At 41.8% G+C, this 17146-nt stretch overlaps 1 protein-coding gene across 1 annotated transcript in view; it reads right to left on the bottom strand.

Annotated features, from left to right (window-relative positions):
• Positions 1–223: 223 nt before the first annotated feature.
• Positions 224–17146, bottom strand: part of wdr11 (WD repeat domain 11) — a 58976-nt gene continuing 42053 nt past the window's right edge. Inside the window, exons 21-29 of the mRNA XM_039783863.1 lie at positions 16461–16523; positions 12628–12693; positions 11149–11338; positions 8587–8682; positions 6775–6940; positions 6273–6370; positions 5446–5591; positions 4843–4922; positions 224–2308 (exon numbers count right to left, since the gene is read on the bottom strand). Coding sequence (XP_039639797.1) covers positions 2106–2308; positions 4843–4922; positions 5446–5591; positions 6273–6370; positions 6775–6940; positions 8587–8682; positions 11149–11338; positions 12628–12693; positions 16461–16523 — 1108 coding nt within the window. The 3' untranslated portion in view covers positions 224–2105. The remainder of the gene's footprint in view (positions 2309–4842; positions 4923–5445; positions 5592–6272; positions 6371–6774; positions 6941–8586; positions 8683–11148; positions 11339–12627; positions 12694–16460; positions 16524–17146) is intronic.

Raw genomic sequence — 17146 nt, forward strand, 5'->3', positions numbered from 1 at the left:
CTTTTAAGAAAGTCTGATAAATGAACAAATGTTTAAATTCAATCTACCTGGGTTGAAATTAAAGGAGGCTAATTGCAAAGAGCACTTGCTAATAACAGGGATTTCTTTCTCACAAAGTGACTGCCATTAAACACAAGAGCCCCAGCCACTTTGCTTCCTGTTGAGGGGTGAGAGCACCCTCTTGTGTCAACATCTTTAGAGAGGAAACAGCACACTGAAAACATAAAGTTAATAACATTGATTTTATTGCCATCAATATATACATATATCTTATTTTTTTTTCTTGTAATATTTATATAGAATAAAGCATTAGGATCAATGTACAAACAATGAACACAGAACAATGAAAAAAAGGCTCAACTTTTCTTTTGTTGATCTAATTAAAGCAGCGAGTGTTAATCACACTAGTGCCTAATCATAAGAGGCAGTGCGATACATGTTGCTTTCACAACACTGCATGACATGATTGGTGGAAGATACACAGCACCAGGTGAACTACGGCTGATTATCTGCTGGGTTGTGGGACTCTAAGCTGGCTCTCTATATAAGATCCTACAGTATGTTGGTGGAGCTATGTGAAATGGATCTACAGGAACATGTAGTCCCCCCCCACTGAAATAGGCCTGGGTTGCCATAGTGACACTGCCTAGGGGTTAACTGTTACACAAGAGAAACAGCACTGACGTGTTTATGAAACACAATAACACACTTAAAAAGGTCCTGTGGATGGAGTTACGGTCTCGTTTCAGGACCACTAAACACGTTACAAGGGAATTAAACACACAATCACTAAAGTCTTTGCATTGTCATGCAGATGATTCTGATGATCAGTAGATAGCTCACTATGACAACATGAGGCAAAAGCAGAGCGGAGGAGATGTGGCAGCAAGTCTAAGCCGTTTGCTAAACTGTGTGTCGGGCTTTGTGATCGTGATGGGCAACAGTGGGAGCAGCACAGATTATTTGTTTGTGTGTAAATGATCCTAAAGAGTTGCAACACATTTTGACAGCTCTTATTGTAATACGCACACACCAGACAACAACCTCATTATACAAAGATCAAAGAATACAGAGAGAAAACTATCCTCTCAAGTCTTCCTAAAAGTAGAAAATTAAAAATTCCATTTGGATGGAATGGATTACCCAGCATATATTCAACTGGACTCTGCACAAGCTAATTAAATGGCGTCACTCGGGTGGCAGCAGTCAGATTCCTCTCCCTTCTGTGCTCTGGGAGATGAGATAATATACTAATACGTATCTAATAAGCGCAGAGTGACCTGGCTAATTTTACTGCCATCCGACAGTTACAGCTGCAGAGGCTGGCGCAGCAGCAGGCTTTTGGTGAGTCAATTACACAGCACCACCTGCTGCGTATGTACACAACGGTCAGTCTGTTATGTGTCTGTCTAGAGCAATATTGTCTCTTGTCTCTGTTACAAGGAGGGTAAAAAAAAAAGGTATCATCCAAATGATGCAGTGTTTTTGGTTAAATCAAGAGTGCAACAAAAATCATTTTGGAATTCAGTCATTAAGTAGACGTGGATTAATAGTGAAATAGGGAACATTATTTTGGGATAAATGCATTCTGCCACATTTAATCTCAGCAGCAAAAAGGCTAATTAAACCTGTAGAGCTACAGCAATACTTTGAAGTTATTATTACAGGCACACAAAATAAAGCTTAACAAGCAACCATTAAAAAAAAATCTCATGAGTTAAATTCATTAATCAACAAAAACACAGACTGTTATCAACTATGTCAACTTCACTTGTTGGAGGGGGGGAATCAGTGTGTTTTCTTTTGGGGATGTTGCATGCATACACATATGTGCACAAACACACACTGGTCATACCAACCATTAAGAAAAGTCAAACTCGCTACAGACACAGACTTCAGTGACGGACTGGCAACTTCACATGGAGAAATCTCCTCATATCTCCTCTCTTCTCATGACGTGGAGATGATGATCATGATTCCCCCGTGATGCCGACACAGTTAATACACAACGGTCACGTTATTGAAGTTAGAACGAATGGCCGCCCCTTGATTTGTACCAAAGAGTATGTCAACCGTTCTCTTCCAAACCTCCCGTCTTTCCGGGGTCACTCGGTGCTATTCTGGCTCAGCTCGACTCCCTCTTCGCCAGGAATGGCTTCTGGCACGCTTCCCTCTCCCTGGAACAGCTCCTCCATCAGCTGCTCCCCAGCGCTGCCGGCCCGTGATGCCCACAGAGCAGCGCCCTCTCGCAGGCCCAGTGAGCGCAGCATCCGTGCATACTCCAAAAATACAGATTTGATAAGTTTATGTGCAAACGCAGGTCAAGGAGAACTGATAACATTTTATGGGACACAAAAACCCACAGCGAGCCAATGAAAGCTGTCATCAGTCAAACATGTTAAGTCATGACTTGAAGCTACGACTTCCTAGATTATGACATCCTGAAAATGAAAAGGTCTAAAACAGAGCCACTATAGAAAGTGGTAACCAGTGTTGATCCGATGAAGCTGATTAGAGGCGCATTATAACATGTTTAACATCAAAATGTCCACATACAAACACCTAAATAACTGAGTTTGAAAATATAATGAATGCAGGTGCTTCCATACAGAATTAAAAGGGACCACTGAATGGTTTAGGGAAACAATAATATGAATTAGATATGGTGACATTTGCAGTCACCAGTTCTTAGATACTCTAAACCATAGATAGAGAACTATAGACCATAGATATAGAACTATCTATATCTATGCTCTATAGAACTATCTATATATATATATATATGCTCTAAACCCTATTTTCCTGCCTGTGCAATGTCAGCAGTACCATTCATTTAGAAGCTATACAAGTTTTGGCAGTTGTCTATTTTTCTGTGCTTGTGTGGCATTTCCTTGGCTCCAAATGGGGCTGCGTGCATCGAGCTAAGAGGAGTTGCTAAATACTGGCTAACTATTAGATAAAATACAAACTACAGCCTCCAAAATCTATATAACATTGAACAATCAACACCTCTCTAAAACAGCTTTGAAATAAAAAAAAAGGTCTTTATCACCTTTATGAAGGGAGGATTTGTTGCGTGGCTGTTGCGTTGACTGCATTAGTTAGTTTTAGGTCGGGCAACTGAATGTATCCAGCTTCTTATCCACATTGCACTGGACCTTGTTTTCCTTACTGTCAATAATAGATTAGTTGGGACACACACTAGCACTTGTGCCTAGGGAGTGCAGTGTCTGGGCCCAGTTTATATTATAAATAAATCTGTCACTCACCTTCATTTCTCAAAAAAAAAAAGCGGATATTAAAGGTATAATATGTTTCTTTTGTCGGTTGGTGTTTGTAAACACAGCATTCAAAGCTGGCCTCTCCTCTACGGCTCAAAGAGCCAGAGAGAGTAAAAAAGAACCGGCGGTCAAGCGAGCTAGAGAGTGAATGAAGAGAGTGAGCAGCGATATGAGAACAAAGCCGTGAATCAGAGGAATAAAAAAAAAGTTATTTTTGATTTTTTTTACTGCAGCTATGTTTCAAAGCACAAATAAACACATCCCCACCTCTGTGGGAAGAGGACACGTTGACCGGATGTTGCGTGAATGCAGAGCTTTGTCCTGTCGCTGCATGTGTGTGTGTGTGTGTGTGTGTGTGTGTGTGTGTGTGTGTGTGTGTGTGTGTGTGTGTGCTGGTTCAACAGACACGCCGACTGACAGCACAGAGCAGAGGTCACCTCTGGGTGCCTCCTGCGTCGGTATCAGACACAGAGTGGCGTGACAAAACGGCAGTATTGAGAATGAGAACGGGCTGTACAACCTGCGCTCTGTTATTGGCTAGGGGGTTACACGCCCGCGTGAGGGTCCCAAAGGCTCTTCGCTGACAGCCATAAATGACCAGCACTCAGCAAAATAATACGAAAAGAGAAAATACAGGGAGAGGGCAGGGTTTCTGCAGATCCAGACACTACCACACACGTGTGATGATTGAGAGGGATTACTTTTGTCTTAGTCTATACATAGTTTTTTTTTAGGGAAATCCTACATATTATACCTTTAAGTCATATGCTCACTAACTCTGGAAATGAGATATTTTTAGCTCTTGAAAGACAGCTTGGCCCTGCGTAGGCTCAATCTGCTCCTGGTCTGGTCTTCATCAATCATAATTCACTTGGAGGCTACAAGCCAGTTCTGACAAACGAGCAAACCAAAAGGGGTCTTCATATTTCAGTGTATGCACAGTAATTAAACATTAGGGTTAGGGTTAGGGTTAGGGTTCATGTGTTCATGACAGTGTCATGTCACTATTATGTAGATACCTTCAAGTGTTACCAAATATTGTTTTAGGATGAGTTTTTTTTTTCCTGTTAATTGCTACATGTGGCACTACACACAAGGAAAAAAATGAATATATAATATAAAACACATTTTCTACAAGTTCTTTAAATTATAAATCCATCCATCCATCTACATCTTACATTCTAAATGTTGTGTATATATAAAGGACTGGCTGGTAAAACTGATGTATCCAGTAGCCATAAAGTTAACTCCTCACCCTGTTGAGGAGTTAACAAGATCATCTCAATTGTGTCATGTGACAATATACTCTATCCTTTACATGCATACAATATGTTTAAAGTCTAGGTTCTAAAAGTTCTCTTAGAGTCTGGGGCATGACTGAGCTCTGTGATCAAAGTGGCATAGGATGTGCTTCGTGGAGCATTTAAAATTGTCCTTCATTGTGAAAAAGCTCTCTGCAATCAAGTGCACGTCTGTAGTAGAGATGGACAGAGTAACCAGGGGAGCTGACTCTGATTATAAATGACCTTAGAGTGCAGTAATGGGTTTTCAAAAAGGATATTGGAAGAGTCGTTGGCCTCCATCACCCCGTACTTCAGACAGGCTTCAATGAAGAGGGCGGCGCGATCAAAGTGCCTCATACTGCCCAGGAGACAGAAGGGAAAGAAAAAGGCAGAAGGAGGTGAGAGCTATTGTCAGAAACTAGCATCACCCCTGCCTCGATGCCTGTGATCCTAAAGCATACAGCAACTCTGTCGTCCTGATGCTGCTCTAGTTCTCTTGCGAGAGCTTTTACTGCCAGGACACGAGCTGTCAGGGAGAAGGACAAGTAGTCCAACAGCGAATCGATGCTGAGGTAAAAGATACAGGGTCAGACCATACCGTACTCTATATACCATACAGCATACACAAAGGAGAGGAAGGTCAGGCAGAAAGAAATTACAGGGTAAATACATTTTATAAAAGGGAATATTAAAGAGTTCAAATTAAAAGGGAATCTTGATTGTGAAATTGGTTATTTGCATGTATGTATTTCTGTCAGTAGAATTAATACAAGACAGGACTTTTCAAGACCTCAGTCTTAGACAATGTCAAACTCGCAATTTTTTTTGGAATGTCTGAATATATACAGTAGGCTCATAACAGCATCAATCATGGCACTTACCTTTGTAGCATCTCTCCTACTTTGTAAAAACATCCCAGGGAAAGCAGCACCATGATGGCTTTGGACTTCTGGTTGACCTGCGGGGAGCACAGGTGCTCCGCCCAGCGCTTCAGCACATCGGAGCTCTCCGCTGGGTTCAGACGCACCTGGAAACACACACACCCACACACACACAACATGCAGGCACTTGGCTGGGTTTCCCACATAATAATGCTCATAAGAAATACTTAATAATAAAATATAGTTGCAAGGAAGAACAAATAATAAGTGCATTACACACTAGGGCTGTGCAATTAATCGAAATCTAATCGCGATTATGATTTCGGCTCCCAATCGGCACAAAAACAGAATAATCGAGAAAAAACAATTATTTAGCTCATTACGTTTTGCAAGTAAACTCTTATTTTCTCTTGTGTTCTGAATGAAAAAATTAAGTTTAAATAGGAAAAGTATTAAGGCAAATTTCACAGCTGTATGTGTTTTTTACTGTTGATTTAACTTTTTCCACTCTTTTTATAAGTTCAATAATTGCAACATCTTTCCAGAAGTCAACGAGCAATCGTGTTAAATTATCGTGATTTCAATATTGACCAAAATAATCGAGATTATATTTTTTTCCATAATCGAGCAGCCCTATTACACACTGCATATATGTTTATGTGCATTTTGATAATATTCCTACAATTACCAATAGAAAATACTCATATACACAGTATGTGCACACTTAACACCAACCCACCACCCACATGCCCACACACTCACAAACTACCCAAACATTACACAGTATCTGATGCTTCCTGCTGACGGATGCCGTCATGCTGTGTTACCTTAGCCAGCCAGGCGGCCCGGTTCCACTCCCCGTAGGTCTGCAAGTAGCGGCAAGCATCCGCTGCCTTGTCAATCAAACACAGCAGCTGTACTCCCTCTGACAGACAGCAAAAGGGGAGAATTTGTACACAAATGAGAGATGGAGAGATGATGGCCTATCGCTACCAAGGTGGCAAACTCTGCCTGGACACCAGAGTGAGAATTTCTTCACAAACTGTAAATCTGCTGGCAGAAACCACACTCATTATGCAATACGTGGATCGAGGCCAATCCAAAAATTGTATCTATACAGAATCTATAGGTTGGTGAGACTGCACTGTTTTTTCTATATTTGTATGGTGTCTGATTCATTTAAAAGGCCTAAAGAATAGATGAATTATTTAAAGATTTCTTTAAGGCCCTTTCAAGGCTGCAGACACCCACACAGAGAATGCTGCTGATACTCCTTAAAATAAGAGTGGAAAAGGTTGTTCACTGCTTTCAGACGTACAGTAACACTACCTGCTAGCTTGCCGTTGGCAATCATGTTAGTGGCCACTAGTTTGATGGTGGACTGTGAGGGGCCTGAAGAGGTGATGGTGGTCACTAGGCAGGCCTTGAGTGAATCACAGTAGTAGCTGGAGTTGTCTGCGCTCGTCTCCAACAGTAACTGCACCGCTCGGTCCGTCTGAGAGCGACAACAAAGAGATGACGCTGTAATGACTGAGGTAGCGAAGAGAAACAAGGCATCAGCAGCTCAGACAGGTAACCAGTGTGTGAGCTGAACAAGACGAGAGTAACAAGGGGAAATTATGTTTATTATCGTGCTTTTCATCTGGTGTAGATGAAGGCTTGAGCCGATGCACGGGTCAGCTCAAGCTGGCCTCTGCCTGTCTGCCTACTGGAGGACTGCAGCTCCAACACACAGCCTGCTGATTGCAGCCTGTGATTAAAGGGAGAGTGGTGACAGGGAGATGGAAGGGAGGTGACTCCAATCCCCCACAGGCTGAGAAGCCAGGGAGGACAGAGGCAGCACTTATCGTCCATCTTGCTTCATTAGACTCCACAGCACCAATATGATCTATTCACCATTATGGCAATATGCATGCCCAGCTATGGAGTGTGTGTGTGTGTGTTGAGTGAGAGAGAGAGAGAGAGAGAGAGAGAGAGAGAGAGAGAGAGAGAGAGAGAGAGAGAGAGAGAGAGAGAGAGAGAGAGAGAGGAATCTAATGTTACTCCCATTTGATATTGATATGAATGTAGTCTTGTTTTGCCAGACCTTCCTCCACAGGGCTGCGAAGGAGGGTCTGGCGAGTCCACACAGCATTCCGGGATGCGAGAAAAACGTGCTCTGGTTTATCGGTATTTCTTTAAACCAATCACAATCGTATTGGGCGGCGCTAAGTGCCAAACGGAGCCAGGGAAGGAACTTGTTTTGGTGGAAGGTGTACGCTTTTTTAGTCGTGCAACAGAAAACTCAAATTGGGCAGATAGTCTAGCTAGCTGTCTGGATTTCCCCTGCAGAGATCTGAGGAGCACTTAACCATACTCCTCTTAAATCCACCGGAGTTGAAAATTTCCAACACAAAGAAAGCCCAAGGTACCGGACATCCGGCCGAAAAGAGTTTCATCCGGCGGAATTTCCAGCGGCAATGGAGCAATCCCGGAAGTGGAACGTCTTGGATATAGACTAACCCCCAATTTCCACCGGCTGCGGAACGGCTGCGGAACAGCTGCGGAATGGCTCCAGGACGGCGGCGGAGTCGTTAGGTTTCCATTAAAGTCAATGTGTGCATTTCCACTGACTGCAGAACGGCTGCGTTCCGACTGCATCCCAGCTCCGGCGATCATCAGCCCCGGTGAGCCGCAGCCCTCCGGAGCAGATACGCAGAGCTTCTATTTTTGCCGGACGCCGGAGAGCTCCGCAGCAATTCAGCACAGGGCAGATAGTGCGGGACAGGAAGTCGAGCACAGAAACAAAATAAAACATCCGGTGAATTTTCAAAAGAAAATACATGCGCTCACGGCGGATCATATTTCCCTGCACTACACCGTGAAAACACAGCACAGAGTTGTTTCCCCTCTACTCCTCTGGATGGAAACTAACCGTTGTTGGTTTTGTGGTTTTATTCTACCTGAAGTCGCGTCATGGCCGCAGCCGTGCCGCGACAAATCCGGACCTGGTGGGTATTGACGGACGGCGGAGCACGCAGCCGACACGCAGGGGAGCCGGTCCGCAGCCGTTCTGCATTCAGTGGAAATCCTGAGTAATATGAATGCAGCGTGTATGTATCTGCAGCCACCCTAAAAGACATGATTGTGTGCAATACGTACCTGACCCAGCAGGAGGAGCTGGTCAGCACATTTCTTAGTGTGGTCATAACTGGAGCGCTTCACCTCCTGCAGGTGAACTCGATCCAACTGGAACTTCTGTTGAGCCACAAAGTGAAGGTTGAGCCACAAGTTACTTTTTTTTTTTCTTTTCTTTTTTACATACTGATTCCATAGATCCATGGTCAAACTGTGTACATGTGTGTGGGTGAGAGACAGTAATGGATGGACATTAGTAAGTCATGATGAACAAAAGAGATATGGAGTACAATTATAGAAATACAGATCGCAGAGATGGAGAGTGTAATTATAAAGTCTTTAAAATATTCAGGAGTTTTCACAGCGTTTCTGGTGCCACCGCCTTCCACACTTATTATTGGTGCCTTTTTTCTCTCGTTATTTCATTACATGTTCCCTGATGGGAAACCAGATTTATATTTTGAGTGAGCAAATGATAGGCATGAAAATGAAAACAGCAATAGATATATTCAAAGTATGAGTTTTAAATGAGATTTAGAGAGGGAGGGGGGGGTTATACAATAAGAGGAAAGATAACAGCATAGAAGAAAATGAGTTGTGTGTCTGTGTGTGTATCTATATCCGACAGAGAAGCTTTACTTTTGTTGCACTTTATTATGATGAATTCTTCCGTGAGTCACAGCTGGTGGCTTGGATATTAGTAATTACAGTCAGACTGCTACCACTGATGTTGTTTTATGACTACAGGACTCAAATGTAGCTGCAGACTGTCAGGGTAGCACTTTGAAAGTCTTAACTATGTGATCACTGCGTGTCTCCTCCTTAACTGGGAGTAGAACTTTCGCAACAACATAGTACATAATCCATTAAAAACATTTTTTTTCAATAGGACATCTACTTAAGGAAATTAGAAGGCCATCTACATTCTGCTACTTCTATCCTTAATGCTAGCTAAAAGCTACTTGACATTTTTCTTAACTGTCTAATTGTCTTTTATCAGAAAAGATACACCTTCTTTCCTCTCCTCTGCTTCCTTTGGTATATTGATGCAGTCTTGTGGTGGAAAAAGACCTACCAAAGAACAACTGTCTTTACTTGCACAGTGTGCCAACTTTTTAAGTACTACCAACTGTTTTTTTCTGCAACCCGGACATAAAAACCATGCTTGGGTTCATTAAAACTTCAAAAACAAAAGAATACACCTTTAACAAAACACATTTGCATTCACTATGGCAATATAAATGTGGATGTCTATTTTCAAATGGGCTGTGGCTGCCATGTTGACCAGGAGAGCCATGCGGGGAGACATAGCAGAGGAGGACCAATTAATGAGCATCTTCTGAAGCAATTTTTTCTAACACCCTTGGGTCGATAATTTAAGTTGGAAAAAAACAGGAGATTCAAGGTATTGTTTATAAGAGCCATCAGCAAGACGCATTGATCCGAGCAATGACACGGCACAAACAAGAGTTGTTTTTTTTTGTTTGTTTTTAATTGAGCGTGTCCTGGCGAGGGCTAGAATCATTGGAGGAAATGTTGGGGGAATTAAATGTAGTGAGGGCGAAGTGAAAAACAGGTTTGACCTCAAAGGCTTAAAGATGTGAGATGCTTCTCTTAAAGGCTTAGTGACACAACAGAGGAAATACACAATGTCATTCATAATAGAATGTACTGTGTGACCGGGGCAATGTTGTTGACACTGTGGATGACAAGGGACAGCCTTGTGGGGGTTTGTTTGAGCGTGGTCTTGAATTGAGGATAGTAACTATCTCTGCATGACCCCTACGGGAATTTTGAAATGCTGACAGCAGGGTATTTGTCTCCATTGTCTTGGTGTATTAAAGTGCTCATATTATGCTTTTTGGCTTTTTCCCTTACCTTTATTGTGTTATGTATCTTTTTTGTGCACGTTATATGTTTACAAAGTGAAAAAGCCCAAAGTCCACCGCAAAGGGACTTACCATCTCCAACAGAAAACACTGTTCACAAACTGCTCCAAACAGCTCTGTTGTAGTCCAGCCTTTACTTCCGTGACGAATGTGCGTCACTTTGTAACACACGTTATAATGCTCGCCTAGCTGCTAGCGCTCAAGTTTTAAGTCCCCCAACGTCTCCTTCCAGGCAGTGCTGCGACTGTTGACTTCAAGGCACCTAACCCTAACCTTAACCTTTACCCTAACCATAACCATAACCATTGCCTAATCCTAGTGCGAGACGTTGGGGGCTTAAAACACAGATAAACGCTGCTAGTGTGGCACGCCCTCCGACTCTGCTTCTGACTGGCTAGTAGTCGTTACCTAGGTACTGCGCATGTGCGACTCCCAACAAAGATGGAACAGAAGTGAGATGCCTCACTCTGTAGCTAAAACAGAGAGCTCAACACACAGGGTGAAAAGAGGAGCTGCAGCAATGTGCAGTACAACAAAAACATGGTGTTTTTTTGAAAATGAAACCACACGAACCTATTCTGATATAACCTCTAAGTACAATTATGGACCTTAAAATCAGCATAATATGAGCACTTTAAAGACAGAAAAGGCAACAAAAATAAGCAAACACTTTATCTTCTTTTGTTGTTTCACTAACCTGGAAGTAAGAGCTCTCACACAGAACGTCGTGGCAGATGTCCAGGTGGTTCGGAGGCGACGTCTGGGTTCCTTCACTTTTGGCCTGACCCTCTGCAGTGGACACACCTAGCTGACGAGCCTGGGCAAACGACTGGAGGTAGTGGGACGCCACTGTCCAGAAGTGAAGGTCCGACTCATCCCCGAACAGCCTGCGGTTCAACCACAACAACGCATCAGCTGGGCCCAGAGTGGATACTGTTCTCTTTGGAGAAGTTAGTCAAGTTCTGCAGTCTGAACCTGGATCTTCTAATAGTTTTCTCACTAATGACCATCTTCCCGCCCACGCCTCGCTCTTTCAGCTCCCCTCCACCCCCTCTACATCCTTCTGTCTTTTCATCCCTTTACTTCCCTCAGCCTCCTTTAAACATATCTGCACAGGCTCACAGCTGTTGCTAGGTTACCTTGCCACATTAACAATGGCATGAAAACTTGGCAAATGTGCCTGATGGAGAGACATCATGAGCCCTCTTGGTGAGCACTGTCATAGTATTCGAAGTACCAAAAGGGTCTTTCCAGGTAAATCATTGCTTTAATAACAGGAAACAAACAAGGGGGAGATATTGCATTTCCAATCAGACTGGCTGTTCTAGATTTGTCAGATGCTCGAAGGAAATGAGAACTGGAGCAGAGATGCTGACACCAGCTCTCATGTCACGCTTAATACAGAATCACAGCTCGTACAGTTAGAGCAAAAATGAATCTTGTTATTTAGGCAGATCATTTGACAGTTTTAAAAACGAATGCCTCATAATATTGCATCATCTGGTTTATCTTTCCCAATTACATTACATATTCTGAATGAAGTAAAATGTAAAATAAAAAAATAAATAAATGTTACAATTTTTCATTGATATTCCAAAATGAACAGGTATAAAAACTTAAATGATGATATTGAAGTATACCATTATGTACAGATTTCTGCAGGGTTATCACTTCTGATACACTTAATTATGTCTTACTCGGTTTAATTATATCCCAGTCAATCAGTAGTATCTTTACTACAAACCCAGTTCGGCTTAAGATCATTGTAAAAATAGACACAATAGAACCACTCTACTGCCTAAACTTAACATTCATACAAACAGACAGGAAGACATTAGCAGAAGCAAACACATGGAGTCAAAGACTAGTTTAACAAGTGTGTTTTGTGCCTGCAGTTATTATGATAGAGGAAAAAGGTGTTTGCATCCCGAAAGAGTGTCATCCTACTTCCAGGATAGCAGCTGTTTGTCTGATATAGAATATTTTACTGCTTATAGAAACTATACATTTGTTCAAACTCAGTACTCAGTACTTCATGAGTCTTTGACATAGGTGCACTGTCTGAATGTTAACAACATAATCACGCTGGGGTACCAGTAAACCCCCATGGAAACAGAGTACAATCAGTGCAGACAACAAACAGCGGTAACTGTGAGAATGCTGAGTTGTAACTCACCGTGAGACCAGGAGGCAGCGCTGCAGCAGGCTGAGCTCCGGGTCCTGCAGCACACTCTTCATATCGCTGGGGAGCCAATCAGAGACAGACAATCAGAACACAGCGAGAGCCAATTACACTTCTCAAACACAACAGGCCCAGTGCGGCTGTTACAGGAGATTCCTCTTATCGGTCAACCCACAGACGACGTGCTCTTTGGGCCTGCTTTTTAAACACAAATGACCCTGGGACTCATACACACAGACATACACATCTAATTGTTGCTGTTTGCATTAGAGCTGAAGATCTTTGCCCGAATCTGATGGGTTCGGTCGGGTTCGCGGTAAATGAGCGGTCAGGTGATGCGTTGCGAAAATGGATGCTGAGCCTAAGGCTAAGTGAGTAAGTGTATGCCTAGGCCTAAGGTGCACAGTTCTAAGACGCTATATACATATATAAAAAATAAAAAGATAGTATGGTTTTATATACAGTGTGATATGCAGTGTGGAGGAATGATATTGTACAGTATACAGATGTTGCACATTAATGAAATTGCACAGTATTATCAATATTATCAAAAGTATTAAATATTCACAATCTCTGTACAAACAATTGCGTTTGTCCTTGAAATAAAAATATATATTTAAAATAAAAAATAAAAAAGTATTAAATATTAAATATTGGGTAGTCGGTAGGTAGAAGAAGAAAGTCCGGGGGTTGGGGGGTTAGACTGTGAAGTCAGTGCATGTGTGAGCTCAAAGTGATTATTGCTTTTGGAAAGAAACTGTTCTTGAATCGGTTAAGACCCGATTACAGCTCTAGTTTGCATCGTGACAATAATATAAATATTTTATTTTGAGCTACAGTGTGTAAAAATCATCACTGGAGAGAAGTTCAGTTGTTAGCTTTGGTTCAATAGTGCTGTCATCTCCTGATCAGTGTGTATGTATATATATATATATATATATATAGGCTTGACACTGGACGAGAAGCTGTCACTCCTCATTTCCACCAACTGCGTGTCGGCTCCATGCTCTGCCGTCCTTAAATACCCACCAGCTCCGGATTTGTTGCGCAACGGCTGCGGCCATGACTGACAGCTGAAGACATGAGGACCCACGAGATCTCGCTAATTCACGTATGATCGTGCGATATAACAGGATGTAGTTTCTAGGGGTGGGAATCACCAGAGGCCTCACGATACGATATCATCCCGATACTTATGTCACGATACGATATTATTGCGATTTTAAACATACTGCAATATATTGCAATGTATTACCTTTTTTCCAACTTCAAATGATGTCCCGAAAGGACAATTTTGTCAACATCTGTTTTATGTAAAAAGATACATTTCTCTGCTTGTTCATCTCACTTCAATTTTATTGCTGCAAAATGGGATTGTCAAGCAGACAAACTGACCAAGACATATATAATAAAAGATCGATACTTGGCGTCTGTGTATCAATACAGTATTGCCACGAAAAATATCGCGTTACTATGCTGTATCGATTTTTTCCTCCACCCCTAGTAGTTTCTATAAACAGAACCATAAAACCAACAACAGTAGCAGTTTCCATCCATTATGACGTTTTCAAGGTGTAGTGCAGGGAAATATGATCCGCCGTGAGCATGGTGTATTTTATTTTGAAAATTAACCAGATGTTTTATTTTGTTTCTGTGCTCGACTTCCTGTCCCGCACTATCTGCCCTGTGCTGAATTGCCGCGGAGCTCTCCGGCGTCCAGCAAAAATAGAAGCTCTGCGCATCTGCTCCGGAGGGCTGCGGATCGCCGAGCTGGGACGGAGTCAGAACGCAGCCGTTCTGCAGACACACATTGACTTTAATGGAAACCTATTGGCTCCGCCGCCGTTCCGGAGCGGATCTGCAGACGTTCCGCAGTTGGTGGAAATTAGCAGTCAGTGTTCCTGCTCAGTCAGAGGGTAGAGCACTGGGATCGGAACAAAGTTAAAGTGATGGTTCGGAGTAATTCACCCTAGGGTCCTTTGCACCATGACCTCGAGCCAAACACCCCCCCAGAAGCTTTTTTCACCTGGGTCGAACATTGGGAGAGTTAGCTAGAGTAGCGTTATCAGCTGAATAGCTTCGGCCAGGGGCTAATGGACCCGTTGTATCTGCTAACGTTATCCCACTAATAATGCCCGAAATGATACCAAACGTCTACAAGTAGTACAAATAGGTTATGCTCTCATAAAACGATGGATTGGAAAGTTTGTAAGTACACCAGAAGTTTATGAACACTTGCCTGCTCTCTTCAGCTCTCTGTTGCTGCTGCTGTTGCTGCTACCTGCAGTTAGATGAGTACTTAGGGCTGTCTACAAATTACTACACCGAAAAGAGTTACAACAAAAATATTTATTAATTCAATGATTAAATAAGGTAATGCCTCCAAACTTACCTCAATTATTACTTGTCTCCTGCTAGTTATACTACAGCACTTACTTAAAAAAAAGTTAAATTAATAAATATTTTTGTTGCATCTCTTTTCGGTGTAGTAATTTGTAGACGGCCCTAAGCACTCATCTTACAGCAGCAACAACAACAGCAGAGATCAGAAGCCAGCAGGCAAGTGTTATTTACATAAACTTCTGGTGTACTTACAAACTTTCCAATCCATCGTTTTATGAGAGCATAACCTATTTGTACTACTTGTAGACGTTGGTATCATTTCGGCATTATTAGTGGGGTAATTTACGAGATACAAACGTGGGTCCGTTAGCCCCTGCGCTAAGCTATTCAGCTGATAACGCTACTCTAGCTAACTCTCCCAATGTTCGACCCAGGTGAAAAAAGCTTCTGGGGGGGTGTTTGGCTCGAGGTCATGATGCAAAGGACCCTAGGGTGAATTACTCCGAACCATCACTTTAAACAATGTGGTAATCTGGGATTCCATACTGATATACAACTCTATAATTTGTCTGTGTGTCCTGTGTCTGACTATGCTTCTGGTGTTTGGGGTTTCTGTGAACATACAAGTTTTAACACTATTATGTGAGCACATTATGGAGCTAGTCAATCTTTTTTGGGAATCCATAAATTTACTTCACTTTTGACTGTTAGTGGAGATATGGGATGGGAATCTCCAAACATAAGACATAAACGTCAAATGCAAATCAGAGACTCACTAAAAGGATATTTAATTGGGACATTTCCCAAGCAAAATGTTTCTCATGTATAAAGAACATTGGTCTGTTGATATATAGTATGAAGAAAAATGATGAACGTATTGTCTCAAAGAGAATAGCTACAGTGTGGAAATTTATGTGAAGTATCATTTTAACAAAAGACAAAGATCCCTTTGTGCGCATTCACGCATTCACGTAACATTACCGTTAGCACTAGCGACAGGTTTAATGCCACTCCAGATGAGGACAGATTTTGTTTGTTGTGCGAGCTAACTGAAATTGAGGTTCATTTTTTGTTTAACTTTCCTGTCTATGAGGACATAAGGGATGTACTTTTTTAAGTTAAAATGACATTCATTTATGTTGATTACTTTTGAGTGAATGACTATGAAAAACTTTAGTTGTGCTTCAGGAAAGGAACCTTTTTTGTAGCAGATTATATTAGCTAAGCTTGGGAGAGAAGATGGAGAATATTTAGTTTAAGAACGAGCTGTAAAATAACTTTACTTTTGTAATGAAATTAAATATTTGACCACTGCAACTGTACTTTTGGTGTCTTGTAAACCCATGAGGGTTAGGCCCTTTGTGTGCGTGACATGGAAAATAAAGAAAATCAATCAAAACACAAGATCATCAATCAATGTAACCATTACTATTAAAAAGTGTAACAACTCTGTTAATCACAAAAAAGAAGGTGTAATAACTCACTTAGACAAGGAGTTGAGCTGCTCCTGGATCAGGCCTTTTATCTCGTCTTTCTCATTGTAGTCTCTGAAACAGAGGGATCAAACAGTCAAGTGTCTCCCCTCACACCTCCCTAAAATAAAACCTGACCTGATATTAAATGGGAAGTCAAGAAGCCTGCTTGTTAAGAAAAGTCCATCTGTGGTGTCACGGGCAATAACAGATCATTTGATTCTAACATTTATGCTGAGGTCAGGTAGCACCCTGCAAGCGCTGCTAATATAGCTGCCTCTTATGATCAGGCAACTGTGCGTGTTTAATGAAAAAAAGCAGTGTTGCACTGAGGGCTCAGTTAAATGGGGCATAATTACATCAGGATATAGTAAAACAGAGATGGAGCCGTCTGAAAAACTAAAATAAAACTCCTCTCTAAGGGCAGCCTTTATTGGCTCCCATGTTGACTTGTTTACAAAGATAAGTGGCTTACTCTGGTGAATTGGTAATTTTTTTTTATAAAAGGTAATAAACTAAATGCTTGGCTGGTTGGCAGATGGTGTGATGGTATAGGAGAATACAGTCTTTCAAATCACATAACTTACAAATAAGTTTGTATTTCATATATATAACACAATTACCTGAGACCTTTAGTCGTGCTCACAACTAATGTAAGTAATGACAACAAAACTGTCGGCGCGTCCACTTAATACAAG

Source organism: Perca fluviatilis, chromosome 19 (genome assembly GCF_010015445.1).
Source record: "Perca fluviatilis chromosome 19, GENO_Pfluv_1.0, whole genome shotgun sequence".
NCBI lineage: Eukaryota > Metazoa > Chordata > Actinopteri > Perciformes > Percidae > Perca > Perca fluviatilis.